General features: G+C 38.9%; 1 protein-coding gene across 3 annotated transcripts in view; it reads right to left on the bottom strand.

The window, feature by feature from the left end:
• The window catches only part of LOC134354669 (uncharacterized protein C1orf21-like), a 215,466-nt gene that overhangs the window by 77,203 nt on the left and 122,487 nt on the right, over positions 1-15,776 (bottom strand). For all 3 annotated transcript variants that reach the window (XM_063063764.1, XM_063063765.1, XM_063063766.1), the window contains exon 4: positions 5,761-5,897. In XM_063063764.1, the coding sequence (XP_062919834.1) occupies positions 5,761-5,897 (137 nt within the window). The remainder of the gene's footprint in view (positions 1-5,760; positions 5,898-15,776) is intronic.

Below are 15,776 nucleotides of genomic sequence, written 5' to 3' on the forward strand. Positions count from 1 at the left end.
CCTGTCAGAATGCTCTCTACGGTTCAACTATAGAAGTTTTGAGTGTATTTGTTGATATACCAGATCTCTACAAACTCCTAATGAAGTACAGTCACTGTCTTGCATCCAATATGTTGGGACCAGGTTAGATCATCAGAGATCTTGCCACCCAGGAACTTGAAACTGCTCACTCTCTCCACTTCTGATCCCTCTACGAGGATTGGTATACAGCAGTGAAGATTCCTGTTGCACCCGATGAATGTTTTATTCAATTCTTTAAGAATCCTGCTTCCCATAAATAAGCAAGGCAAACCATTTACCTTCTCTGAACTTGTAAAACTCCTCTGGATGCCCAAAGTCTTCAGCATTACACTGGACTTACTGTAAATACTGTACTTCCCAACCAGATTAAAATCCTGAACAAAATAAATTTCTTAGTTCTCATTTCTTGCCATAGCTTCAGCAGAAAGTTTATTGGATCCCTGACAATAGCCTCAAGTCATTTGCACAGTTACTCTCTCAATTTCTGATATCCTGAAATTTTGACAAACATTCAAAATAAAAACTAGTTCGAAATTTTCATTCTTAAACAGATTATAAAGTCAGTCACGAGCCTTGTGGCCCATCAGGCCGGTGCTTATGCTGGTTTTTGTGGCATGAAGCAACTGAGAGCACAAGACTCCCCTCCAGATAGGTCACCAGTCTATCGTGAGGTTAACGCCCAGCATTTTTGCTGGTACCCATTCTCAGCTGGGTAGACTGGAGCATTGTGTGGTTAAGTGCCTTGCTCAAGGACACACACACTGCTTTGGCCAAGGCTCGAAACCACGACCTTCAGATCACTAGTCCAACGCCCTAACCACTTGGCCACGTGCCACACTCTTAAACAGATAATCACATTTAAACGTTTAACTGGAGCATCCAAAAAGACCATGGTTGTAGCAGGCATCAAGGAACAGCACTGTCATATTCCTTAACTCCTGGCAGCTAATAATTGTGAAACAACAGAATACAAACATATTGCACCCTTCACCTTCAGTATCCAAAAACTAGGAGAGTTCACAACAAATGAGTCGGCAAGACAGTTGCTGATCTCATGAGGAAGTTGATACACCTCAAAGAAAATGTCCAGAACTGAGGGTGCCAATTAATAGAGTTTTACTTATCAGCTTACTTACTGCAATTGCTAAGCTTGACTTAGGAACATAAATGTAAATTATATAAAGATAAATGTTAGTTCTGAAAGGAATTTCAACCCATTATTTTTGGTGTAATAAACAGGAATTGTCAACTCTTACAGCTTTCAAAACTCAAAATATTTCTCCAAATAAAGGGTGGTTCTAATTTGCAGAAATCTTTAAATAATCTGTTGTGAGCTTGTAATTACGCAAGAATTGTAGTGCAGCATTCAAACAAAAAAATCAACATTGTCATATTTGACCCTGGCACACACAGGTAATTAAGAGAGCAAGTGTAACAGTACAATTAAGTTTTAACACCCCAAGTTCAGGAGAATAGTGCTTTCATCAAGATGTCAACTCATATTTTAGAAGTTGAAACAGAAATCATGACAAAAGGTAGGAGCCAAAGTTGATTTCAAAGCGAAAATGGGATACATCAAATGTGAAGTATAATTGTACCCTGCCCTAAGACTTCCTCTGAGCCAAATTCTTGCATAAACCAAACGCTTATCGTCAAATGTTTTTACTTTTACTCAAATGTGTAGCCTGTCAATTATCATTGATCAAACAATTTCTCCTTTTAGATTCCTCCAACTGAACCTTCTATATCATTAAGTTTAAACAACTTGTGTAAATTAAGTCTTTCCACCAACCCCTCTGCTCCATTAATGCTGCTCTGCTCTCAAACTATGGGATTTCTTTCCCAAATCTCCTCAGTAATCTTGTTTGGAAGTGTTGCTTCAAACCTACTTCTATGATTCTATGACCAAGCGTTTGTTCACCAGTTCTTACCCAATAACAATGCTGTAAAACACTTTTTTTTATTCCCCCCCCCCCATGTAAAGGCACCACATGAATGAATGTAAATTGTGTAGCTGTCGTAATAGATGTGTAGCTGGGAGAGGATGAAACTGCGTTGCCAAGAAAAGCTATTAGGAGCAATACTTGTCTCTCAGATGTTATTAGTGTCATTCACCTATTCCTTCTGCCCTCCCAAAATAATCATATTTATCCTAAAAGACTGAACTAAACCTAACCCACTCACTAATATCAAGCTTAGCGCAAAACAGGAACTACCTAATTACTCTTCCTCTCCTTGCCACATTCTAACAATGATTTTTTTAAGACCTCTGATTTTTCTTTCCATTGCCTTGATTTCTAACTGATCTAGTCAGGTCCTAACATCATATCCATTCAATCTCTTGTAACTTCTTGATTCAAAACTTCCTTTTAGTTCATCTCAACCAGTTCACATCTCATCTTTTGAAACAAAAACTAAACCTATCACATTTTGTGATATTAGATATGATGAAAACAGTTCAATTAGGCTGTACACTCACTCAGTGTCACCTATCCCAATATACTTTACTGGAATCCAATGCTTTGTGAAAACATATCTTAATCTTTGACAGATATAAGAGCGGGAGCAGATGCTGGAAAGCTGGATTGATGCACAAAATGCTGGAAGAACTCAGCAAGTCAAGCAGCATCATCGGAGGAAAATGCCTGACATGCTGAGTTTCTCCAGCATTCTGTGTGTGTTGATTTTGATCTTTGACTGCTGTGTCACGGAAGTTCAGAACTCTACTGGTCACTGAGAAACAGATTTTGACTATCAATCAAAGATCAAATTATTGCGAGCTTTGATTCACTGATATAAAATTCCCAGCCATTTCTAAGTCCCTTCCAAATACTATCAAGCCCCTGAAAAATATTAATGGTATCACTCCTCAGAATTCAAAACTCAACCTCATCTTAACAGTATACTTTCCAAATGGTGGCTTCTCATTGCACACTCATTGCAAGTCTTTGCTTCCTCAGTTAAGATGACTGAAAGTATACAAAATATTCAGTAGTCTACTAAAGTAGTTCTCAACCTTTTCCTGCTTGTGACCCGCTTGTGACTTTCATTTATCTCTGTGGTCCCCACCTTCCACAGTCTCCATTAGTTGCTAAAGCTTTTTTTGGTCAATGGTACTAATTAATCTAAAATACGGACAATATTTATGTTTCAACAGGTTATAGGAATAATTATCTTAAGTATAATGTTACAGGTTTGGTTATATACATGTACAATCAGATGACAATAAATGCGAACTTGAAGTACATTTTGTAACTGTAACTACAACGGGTTTGGGTTAGTGTTAGTGTTAGGGTTAGGATTAGGTTGAGAGTATGCGGGCAGTGGACAAATCAGCCCCCTGGTGCTTTTTGATCTCCTCACTTGAGATTCAATTTCACACAACCCTGCCACTTTGATCTGGCCCATGCCTTCATTAACCAGGTCCAACACTTACCTTTCTTGGATCTTGCCCCTCCCGACAAAGGTAATCCGGGTTTGTGGGGATGTGGCCAGGGTTAATCGGGGTGTGCCTAGGGTTTGTGGGGGTGTGGCCAGGGATAATCGGGATGTGCTTAGGGCTCAGGGCTCACCTATTTACTTCTACTGCTGCGATTAATTTATTACTTTAATATGAAATTCCCCTTTGGGTTATTTATTCACATCATTAATAGTTTATGATTTTCATGGTCCTAAAGCTCTCACCAATTTTTAATTGGGGTCTAACCTCTATGTATTCAGGAAGTAATTTTCTTCTTTGTAACAGAATATAATTATTCCGTACTTCTGATCTACATACATTCCTGTCGTGTCCCTTCAGTTAGCAACCTCCCTCTCTCATAGTTACATAGTTTTATACACTACTTTGTTGTGCTCAACTAATCCGAGATGCTTACTCACATTTAGTTCATCTGTTCTCCTGCTACTTTAGTATACTATGGGAGGAAAGTGCATGTTGAGGAAACCTTCATTTATTCCTCAGTTTTATTTGTATTGTTTTATTGAGATACAGCACAGAATAGGCCCTTTGAGCTACGCCATCCAGCAATCTCCCGATTTAATCCTAGCCTAATCAATTTACAATAACCAATTAACCTTTGGACTGTAGGAGCACCCGCGGGAAACCCATGCAGTCACTGGGACAACATACAAACTTCTTGCAGGCAGCAGTGGGAATTGAACCTACATTGCCTGTACTGTAAAACATTGTGCTAACCATTATACTACAGTGCCACATAGTAACTGAGCATAACAAAAATCTCTCCAAATGATAATTGCTAAACCAACATCTTTAATTTCAGACTTTCCCTTCCATCTCTTTTTTCCCTAATTCAGTATCCATTCATTAATAACTTTGATCTATTTTAATCCTACCAGAATTCCTCTCTGTAGTGTGCATTCCCAAAACTGCTATTCCAACTCCTGTTTCTCCAAAACACATTGTATAATGATTACTTTTCATTCATTACAATTGGCCCTACAAATTATAGATTTACTCATGAAAGGAAATAAGGTATCATGCATCAGAAATGGAAAATCCCATAAAATGTAGGAGATATAGTCCAGTCCATCACAGATAAAGCCATACCCACCATTGAGCACATTTGCACAGAGCATTGTCGCAGCAAAGCAGTATCCAGCATCAGGGACCCCCACCACCCAGGTGATGCTCTCTCCTTGCTGTTGCCATCAGACAGGTGGTACAGGGGGCCTCAAGACTCACACCACCAGGCTCAGGGACAGTTTTACCCCCAACCATTGAGGTTCTTAAACTAAAGGGGATAACTTCACTCAACTTCATTAACCCCATCACTGAAATGTTCCAGCAACCTATGGACTCACCTTCAAGGACTCTTCATCTCATGTCCTTGATATTTATTGCTTATTTATTATTATTAGTTCTTTCTTTTTGTATTTGCACAGTTTGTTGTCTTTGCACACTGATTGAGAGCCCACATTGGTGTGGTCTTTAATTGAATGTATAATGTTTATTATTCTATTATGGATTCATTGAGTATGCCCACAAGAAAATGAATCCCAGGTTTGTATATGGTGAGAAGTACTGTATGAACTTTGATAATAAATTTACTTTGAACTTTATTTGGTATTATTATAACAGAGGTTCAAAGTTCAAAGTAAAATTTATTATCAGAGTACATATATTTCAGCACATACAACCTTGATATTCTTTTTCTCAGGGCATTGCTTTCAGTTGTGCAGAAGTGTGCAGGATGCTAGATAAAGATAAACAACATCCAAATAATATTTTAAAAACTCTGTGGCAAAATAACTTATCTATATAAAACAGGTTCTATGTATTAAATTTAATAAGGACAGGCGAATGTGCCAAGTGTATCCACGAACACCATAAACTGCTAAATAGAACTTATATTTTATAGATTTAGCAGATAATTGTCAATAGCAACAATTATGGCAGAAAGCAGTTGGAAACCTTAACTACATAAGTATCTTCTCAGCATCAAATGTAGAAATAAATTACACTGCATTCTAGTGGCTGGTGAACGCAGCAGGCCAGGTAGCATCTCTAGGAAGAGGTACAGTTGACGTTTCAGGACGAAGGGTCTCGGCCTGAAACGTCGACTGTACCTCTTCCTAGAGATGCTGCCTGGCCTGCTGCGTTCGCCAGCAACTTTGATGTGTGTGGCTTGAATTTCCAGCATCTGCAGAATTCCTGTTGTTTACACTGTATTCTAAATTTGTTTTCTGCTCAAGATCTAGAATTCCAGGAACACTTCTTACCAGATTCTCCTGGTTCCTGGCAGCAACTTTTTGTTCATCTTCATGACCTGCATGGCGCTTCTCACTCCAGTCAGATTCATCCTGGCTAACAGTCTTCATGTATTTCACCTCTTCAACTGTTCTAATCCTGAACTCCTCTGTAAAATGGTAACAGCAAAATTAGTCAGGAAAATCAATAATGGATTCAAGCTGGACAATGAATTATCAAAAGAGCAGATTTATTTCCCTGAGTGACTTAAGGAAATAAACACCAAAACTGCCAGCAACCAATTCAGTTCTACAGTGAAAACATCAGAATATGTAGTTTAATTAAAGGCCTGCCATTGACTGCCATATTTCAGAATCAACACCAACAAAACTGACCTTGGTTTTACATGTTAATAGTGCTGTAAATGGACCACAGTGAGAGACGCAGGTTAGCTTACAGCATGCCTGACCTCACATTCTTCAAGATGATAATACTTTTATGGTTGTCCATGCTCACTGCAGCTGCAACTGCACAGCTTCAGCTGAGGGATGCTGGTATAAGTGACTGAGCAGCAAGGCCATTGCACTCCACTCTTTGGTTGAAGGATGGGATACTTGATTAAAATATGATCATGGGCAGAAACATTTGGAAAAATACAGATGCAGAGTAAATCATCAATATATAACATTTTGTGCAAACATGCCAAAATGTCAACAAAATTTAGATCGAGTAAGGTCTTCTGAAAGAGACGTCATGTAGACTAGCAGTTAGTATTGGCAACTCCTAACTCTAGCGATCTGGATGCATCATGAAATCTGTTGCTGTGGAATTTTCCATATCTTTATTGTGACTATGAGAGTTTCCCGTGGGCGTTTCTGTTTCCTCCTGCATCCTGAAATGGCCACTGTAAATTATTGCTTATTTTCCTAGATAACTGTTACGAGGGGAGTTTACGAGCATGTAACAGAGAATCGGTTACAAAGCACCAAGAGTGTGACGTGATTGATGGGGCTGCACTGTTGGGTGCTGGCATGGATTAGGTGGTTTCTTTCTGTGAGGTAATAAGTGAGAAAGAGAATCTGGCCAAAGATCAAGATGACAGGACAGACAGGCAGGGATGAATGTGCTCTTTGCTTCTAATGACAGAGGGACTGCTGTGCATGTCCATAACACTGGACAAATTTAGCACATTCTATCTTTCGTTTAAAGGTCAAGATAAGTTGCAGAGGCGAAATACAACTGTTGCCTTCAAGTTCACATTCTGCACAATAAAACAGCTTTTGCATTAAATATTAATTTCCTGCCTTCAGACAGATTAAAGTGATGCATGTTACAAGTGGTGCACATTATGTTGCAGCCCTGGGATATATCAATCTAGAAGTTGTTGCAGCAGATCACAAGTTGAATTGTTACAAATAAAATCACCCCACTTTTGGGACTGACTGGTGCAAATTAACTCATGAGGATATCAAAAAAAGATTTTTAGCACCTTACGATCACCAAGTTGCCAATTGAAATAAACCTTCCACTAAATGAACCAACTTAAGCTTTCTCATTAAGCACTGCGTGGTACACAGCAGTAACTCCTGTAAGATATTATAAATAAAATGTGCCCTCAGTGATAAACTAAACTGATTTGAAGATTAGTGAATATGTTGCCTTTTGCGATACATTAACTGGATTAACATTACTAATGCACCTCATCCACTTTAGATTAGTACTAGATCAGAGTTCTCACTAAATAAACTTAATTGATTAAAAATACAAGAACACCCAGTAAAGTACAACTCTATGGAGCAATAACCTGGGCAACAGTCCTTTTCAAAAATGCTGTGTCATCAGAATATTTTTCTTTTATGATAGACCACTTCAAGCTGAACACAAGCAATTTCTGACTACTTGTATCATGCAGGAATTTGGTGAAACAAGAAATTAATTTTTATTGAATAAAATGTGTTTAACTGCATAATGGTGCTGAGGCTTTGCAATAGCTCAACTAAGCTAAAAATGTTTGGTTTATGATTTCATTTGTACTCAGTGTCTGAGGCTTCTTGCTTTAGCGTCCAACAACAATCAGCCAGCATTGATGGATTCCAGTTGCCCTGACACTGTTTATCTATCACCACAATGCCCCGGTGAAACCTTTCACCATGCTCGTCACGAACATTACCAAGATTTGCAGGGAAGAAGTCTAAGTCGTAATATCCGAAATGAATTTTTAGTAACATAGTGCACTTCATGGTTTTGTGTGCTTGAAGCATGCTGTTAACCAGCTGAATGCAGTTTGGTGCTCTGCAGTTGCCAAGACAATGTTCAACAACATTCTTGAATACCTCCCATGTGTTTTTCTGCAGTCTCACTCGAAATTCTTCGAATTAACTGTCATTGGTGACCTGTTTGATTTATGGACCAAGAAAAGTGCCTTCCTTAATCCTGGCATAAGATATTTTGGCTTGAATTATGAATTGAAATAACAAATGTAGGCAAATTCAAAGAAATGTATGTGATAGGGAATTTTCTTGTGATCTTCATGATCAGCAGCCCAAAAACCAATAGGATACACCCAAAAATATTTAGGAAGCAAAACTCTTTGTTGCCCAGTGTAATTACTTTTCAGGAATGTACATGAGAGCAGCATTTTATATTCTACTCTCAATAGCATTAGGACCATGGTGAATCTAACTAAACATACCAGTGTTCATTGTCACAACGGAGGAATCCTGACAATTTACGAAGTGCATACAGTGTTGTGCAAAAATCGTAAGACATGTTATTTATAAATGATAAAGCGAGTTTGTAAATCTGGTGGGAGCAAAGGATGTTGGGAATGGCAAAGGTGGAGTGCCACAGGAGGGATGTGGGACAAGTGGCACAGAAGCAGTGCCAAGGGCAGGAGGGTGCAGACTCACCTGGCCCTGAGACACCAGAGAAGGTCATTTGATACCAAACAATTGGTTTATTGATCATTGCAGAATGTCTCTCTGGTGTTTCCCACTCCTTCCCCTCTCCCTTCTCCTTTACCCAACCATGATTCCCCTCTCTCTGCCCTTCCCTCTCTCAGTCCACAAGAGAGACCGATAATCAGGATCAGATTTATCATCACCCATATATGTCATGAAATCATCACCCATATATGTCATGAAATTTGCGTTTTATTGTGGAGGCAGTACAGTGCAATACATAAAATTACTACAGTACCGTGCAGAAGTCTTAGGCGCCCTAGCTGTATATAGATATATTTGAAGACTTTTGCACAGTACTGTAAACGTTTTAACATTGCAATATTTGCTTCTGACTTTTTAGCCTGAAAACACAGCAAAACTTAATAGATTGCTTAATGTCTCCACTTCTACTGCACCACCAATTGTAACAGGTTTAAGGAAAGCAGAAATGTGCTTCCTTCAGACAATTATATCATTGCAGTTCATCTTTTTTTCCATTCGAAGTTACTGAGTGAGGATTATTGGTTCTTCATTGATCAAAAAGCTATTAATTTGAAGGCCAGTCTTCCTGATGACCTTAAAAGGTATGATGTATTTTCTGACTCCCTGTACATCGCTTCCAAACCAATACTAGTTCCTGGCACTCTGAAATTTCCAAAAAAACAAATTTCATAAACTTGTTCATGGAGGACTTTTGTAAAAAGCAAAAATAGTCAAAAGCTGTGATTTTACTCCTGTAATTTGAAAAACAATTTCAAATCACCTCTCAAGTAAGAACTTTCTACAGGGGCACAACTGAGAGCATCCTGACTGGCTGCATCACTGCCTGGTATGGGAACTGTACTTCCTTCAATCACAGGACTCTGCAAAGAATGGTACAGACAGCCCCACACATCTGGAGATGTGAACTTCCCACTATTCAGGATATTTACAAAGACAGGTGTGTAAAAAGGGCCTGAAGGATCACTAGGGACCCGAGTCACCCCAACCACAAACTGTTCCAGCTGCTACCATTCGGGAAATGTACCACAGCATTAAAGCCAAGACCAATAGGCTATGGGACAGTTTCTTCCACCAGGCCATCAAGACTGATTAACTTACTCTAACACAATTGCATTTCTATGTCATACTGATTGTCCTGTTGTACATACTATTTATTACAAATTACTATAAATGTATTATACATTTAGATGGAGACCTAACGTAAAGATATTTACTCCTTGTGTATATTAAGGATTTAAGTAATGAAGTCAATTCAATTCAAATCAGAATACACAGGAAAATTTGGATTTTTATTTTAGAAATTTCCAATGTTTCCTTCGTTCAGCCCTATTAAAGGGTAGCTGAACTTCTGTCAGAAACTGGACTCAGCTTGAAAAAAACTTCTGAATTACACTCAAACATCACAGTTCTTGCCTGAACTTGCACTCAAACAAAAGCTAATAAGAGTGAAGAGTCAGTTTAAAAAATATAAATCCCATGAAGATACAACTGTCAGATTTATTTAACATGCAATTACGGAGAAAGGCAAGTAGCATACAAGCAGAGCAGTAATAGATAAACTAAAAGCTTGGTTTACTGATCCATTTGAATGTGGGATAAAAATCGGCACCTACACCAATTATCTGAAACTTCAATAATACATCTAAAAACTCTGTGTAACTGTCCCACTCACTCTATTCTCTGCTAAGTCTTTACAACAGCAATCTGAAACCCATCCCAAAACTGTACTTTCACCATAGCTCTGTATTATCATTTTCGTGCACTTCTGCCTCAAAATTGCAACAATTGTTGTTCTACTGTGTTGTAAAAAGTATAGAGGCCGAATTATGTGCCAAAAATTCTGTGCTTTAACACCCTCTGCAGAAAGATCTTAGCTGCAGACCACTCTGACATCAAAAACAAAACCGGGAGACTTGATTCAAATTGCAATGCCTTTTCTCCTTCACAATAGAGGACACGGTGAACAACAGAATTTTTGAAACGCTTCTTTTTAGATCTTCCATTGGGGAAGTATTTGAAAACGAGCTTACAGCTCACCTCCCAGCACCAATGACCTTTGCGAAAGTTCAACTATTGGAATGCTGTCATATTACAGGTACTTATTTTCAAATTTATAGATTGTAAGCATTGCACCCATGAGATTAACAAACTATAAAAAAGTTGAAAACAGATCTAGTGCTTTCCCAGTGTATACGACGAATACATTCTTCTTGGGCTACCAATCGGGTATAGGTGTCGATTTTAACCAATGTTTTGATGACAGACTCTGCCATCTTCATCAGGATGATGTCTAGGCACATCTAGCCTGGTGGTATTTATACTTCATTAAAAAGTTGTTTGTTCATCAACCAAGCATGCACAAAACGCTGGAGGAACTCAGCAGGTCAGACAGCATCTATGGAAATGAATAAACAGTCGACATTTTGGGCCGAGACCCTTATTCAGGACTGGAAGGGGGAAGATCCAGAATAAAAAGGTGGGAGGTAAGGGAAAGAGTCTAGCCAAAAAGTTATATGTGAAGCCAGGTGGGTAGGAAGGGTCAAGAGTGGAGAAGGAAGAATCTGATAGGAGAGGATAGGATAAAGGCGAGGAGGGGGGCTGGGGGAAGTAATAGACAGGAGAGAAGAAAATAAATGATTCATCAACTATCTGACTTTTTAAGTACACTTAACTTTTTGTTTTCAGTTTTGATTACATCTCTGATTTTAGACCACCTTTTAAGATTATATGAAAACAAGTTGCAAGTTGTATACACCATGTTTATGCAGCACCCACTTGAAAAATCAGTGTTTATGAAATACACCCCCATAAATGATTGCTTTACATTTTTCAGGTGGAGCTGATGATGGATGTCTCAGGCTCAAATGTTTAATTTACTTTAGGTGTGTAAAATGTGTTGGAACTTCCATTACTTCTTTTGCAATGGCAGAGACTGCTGTATCCCTCAAAGCTTAACGGTTATGTGACCTTTAGAATGCATTACGGAGAAAACAGAAAGTAAAACTTGTTTCATCAAGCTGATACCTGAATACTGACTATGTGCTATTTGCTGCATCAACAAATCCCAAAAAATGGAGCGTGACCTTCAAAGATAAACCAAAATTACAACCCACATTACTTGAATACAAGCCATTCCTTCCCACGTATACTAGCTACATTGGTTTCCTGCAAAATACTGTTTTACTAAAGGCGGCCGTAATTACCCATGCCTAAATACAGGATTAAAACCTGCAATTTGGCTCTTCTAGCCTCTTTACACTGCAGCATTAGTGTTGTTTCAGATGATTTATACTTTGCAGTAATTTTGAGCTGAAGTTTAACTCTGGGTAATATCCTAGCAAATTTTCATAAGCCAACAGCATACATCCTATTTGAGTAAGTCAGTTTCTTACTTATTTAGCTTGACATATGAAACATTGAGCTTGCTTTCATAATTTCTCGAAGTGTTCTCTGCAGCCCACCATAACACGGTTGAGTACACTCCAGCTTCTGTCAAATTATAGGAAAGTTTGGACAGTTGGCCTCCAAACTGAACTCAGTCAATCTTTTCCACTTAAATTCTTCATAGAACAGATACAGTTAAGTAAAATACGAGGTTCCGCAGATGGTAGAAATCCAAAGTAACACGCACAGCAGGGAAAAGAAAACTTCTGTCCATTCAAGCAATGTTGCATTTAATTAGTGGAATTAAAGATGCCAAGATAATGAAACAGGGACAACTAACTTCTTCTAGAAACTAAAGATTTCTGGACAGAACTATTTGAGTCATGCGGAATGAATCAGGCTTCCCAATTCAAGAGTGCTTATGCATCTTTAATTAGTGGATGTGCATCTTCATTAAACTTTGATCTTCACTGACCTTCACTGAACCTGCATTCTATCAGAATCAGCTTTCGATTCTACTGACATGCATTGCAAGACTAGGAGCTTTCATAACTTCAATACCTCCGATCCTCCCATTCTTGTGATGAGACCTTACATGCAAAATACCTGCTGCATATCCTGTTTGAGACTGCAACTTGAGACTACAAAGCAGAATGGTTTGAAATGCAGTCTCTTTAGAACAGGGGCTCCTAACCAGGTGTCCATGGACCCCATGCTTAATGGTATTGGTCCATGGCATAAAAAATGTTGGGAACCCCTTCATCAGACATGCAGCAGGTATTTCTCACACAAGGTCTCAGAAGAATTTTCTAAAGAAGGCGTAGTTTTCAGATGTTGGTTGTGCCATAAACACCAGATTTGACAAGAATTCTTCTGCTCTTTGAGCAGTACCCATTAAGCCCCACCGGCTTAACTCGATGGGCCAAATGGCTTAATTCTGCTTCTAAGTCTTATGGACTCTTGACTTCACAATCTACCCCACTGTGACCTTGCATGTTACTGTCTAACTGCACTGCATTTTCTATGTATTGCAACACACTATTCTGCTCTTCATTATTGCTTTATCTTGTACTACCTCAATGAACCACTGTAATGACTTGATCTATATATGGTTAGTTTACTAGAAAAGTTATGCACTTACATTCCTAATCTTATCTTCTCAATAGAACATTATGGGCTACCTCTTGCACAACCATGGTGCTTTGCATTAAGTCTTTTGTTCTCCACTATCCAGTAAAATTTATTTTTGGCTTGTTGTCTGAATCGACACATTGTGATGTTACCACAAGTTTTCCCAATGGACCTGTATCTCACCATATTTGTACACAACAAAAAAATGATTTCCCCTTTCACTGTTCTAAATTCCAGGGAATACAAGGCTCACCTGTTCAGCTCTTCCTCAGAAGACCCATTCCAGGTGTTAATGTAGAAAATTGTCTCTGAAGTTCGTTTCCGAAATACTAACATCCGTCTTTAAATAATCAGGTCATTACTGCAACACAGTACTCCAAATGTGCCCTCATCAACATGCTAGATACCTGAAGTTATCACCTCTCTGCTTCTATTAAACTCCCATTCATAGAATTCTGTTATCATCCTTAATTATTGCTGTACCTGAATGCCACTGTACTGTGAGTAATGCTCTGGGATGGCCAAATCCTTGGTGAAATAGTCATAGAACTGTGCAGTGTCAAAATTGGTTATTCAGCCCAATCGGTCCACACCAACCAGCAGATACCTATGCCATCTCCCAAAATTGGGTCCAGAACCTCCCCTGCCTCACTACTTTATACTTTATTGTCGTCAAACAATTGATACTAGAACGTACAACCATCACAGCGATATTTGATTCTGCGCTTCCCGCTCCCTGAATTACAAATCAATAGTAAATATTAAAAATTATAAATCATAAATAGAAAATAGAAAAATGGAAAGTACGGTCGTGCAAAAAAAACGAGAGGCAGGTCCGGATATTTGGAGGGTATGGCCCAGATCCAGGTCAGGATCCGTTCAGCAGTCTTATCACAGTTGGAAAGAAGCTGTTCCCAAATCTGGCCATACGAGTCTTCAAGCTCCTGAGCCTTCTCCCAGAGGGAAGAGGGACGAAAAGTGTGTTGGAAAGGTGGGTCGTGTCCTTGATTATCCTGGCAGCACTGCTCCGACAGCATGCGGTGTAAGGTGAGTCCAAGGACGGAAGATTGGTTTGTGTGATGTGCTGCGCTGTGTTCACAATCTTCTGCAGTTTCTTCCGGTCTTGGACAGGACAACTTCCATACCAGGTTGTAATGCACCCTAGAAGCTGTGATGAATTTGTGTTCATCTAGATAATTGCTATCTGCAACTTCTATCTTTTTCTGGATCACCATTTCCATTACAATTACTTCAAAAAAAAAGGCCAAAACTGGAGAATTACACATCATATTTCATTTGTCTGAACGTTGCCCATTCAACTGACCTAACTGGATCCTTTTCTAGGCTCTTTCTGTCTCCTACACAATTTATTTTCTTACCTAACTTTCAGTCACCAGTGAAATCAGCACCCATACCTTTGATACAACAAATCAAGGGTGCATGGTCAATCCATTCCACTTAAGTTATTCACAGAGCAGATAAGTAAAATAAAACAGATTCTGCAGTTGGTAGAAATCCAAAGTGTGTGTGTGTGTGCCTCTCTCACACACACACACACACACACACACAGTAAAAGAAAACTTTTGTCTATTCAAGCACTGTAGCATTTAATCCATAGAAATAAATCTGACTTTATAGCTGTTCCTTTAACACACCATTCACCATGTCACGTCAATCAGAACAAAATATTTATGTCTGATTGTGTTTCCTGTTAACCAGGCAGTCTTCTATTCAGAACCAACATTAAGTTTCACTGCCATATGTCGTGAAATTTGTTGTCTTTGAGGCACAAATAATAGAAAATTGTGAATTACAGTAAAAAATATATGTAATAATTAATTTAAATGTATAGTCAAAAATAAAACTATAAAAAAGTAATGAGGTAGTGTTCATGGGTTCATATCCATTCAGAAATCAGATGTAGAGGGGAAGAAGCTGTTCCTGAATAACTGAGTGTGTCCCTTCAGGTTTCTGTACCTCCTTCCTGACAGTAGTAATGAGAACAAGGCATGACCTGGGTAATGAGGGTCCTTAATGATGGATGATGCCTTTTTGAGGCATCGGCCCTTGAAGATGTCCTGGTTACTACAGACGCCAGTGCCCATGATGGAGCTGACTAAGTTTACAACTCTCTGCAGCTTATTTCAAACCTGTGCAGTAAACCCACCTCACACTAAACAGTACATCTATAAAATGTGTGGGTGTCTGCCGACATATCACATCTCCTCAAACTCCTAAATAAATATAGCCGCTAATGTCCCTTCTTTGAAGCTGCATCCACATGTTGGATCCAGGATAGATCCTCAGAGATCTTAAAACACCCAGAAACTTGAAATTGCTCACTCTTTCCACTTCTGATCCCTCTATCAGGATGGGTTTATGTTCCCTCGTCTTACCATTTCTGAAGTTCACACTCAGTTCTTTGGTCTTACTGATATTGAGTGCAAAGTTGTTGCTACAACACCACTCAACTAGCTGGTATATCTCATTCCTGTGCACCTTCTCACCACCATTCTGCAAACAGTGGTTGTATCATCAGTAAACTTACAGATGGCATTTGAGCTGTACCTAACCACACAGTCATGGAT

Source organism: Mobula hypostoma, chromosome 12 (assembly GCF_963921235.1).
Source record: "Mobula hypostoma chromosome 12, sMobHyp1.1, whole genome shotgun sequence".
Classification (NCBI taxonomy): Eukaryota; Metazoa; Chordata; class Chondrichthyes; order Myliobatiformes; family Myliobatidae; genus Mobula; species Mobula hypostoma.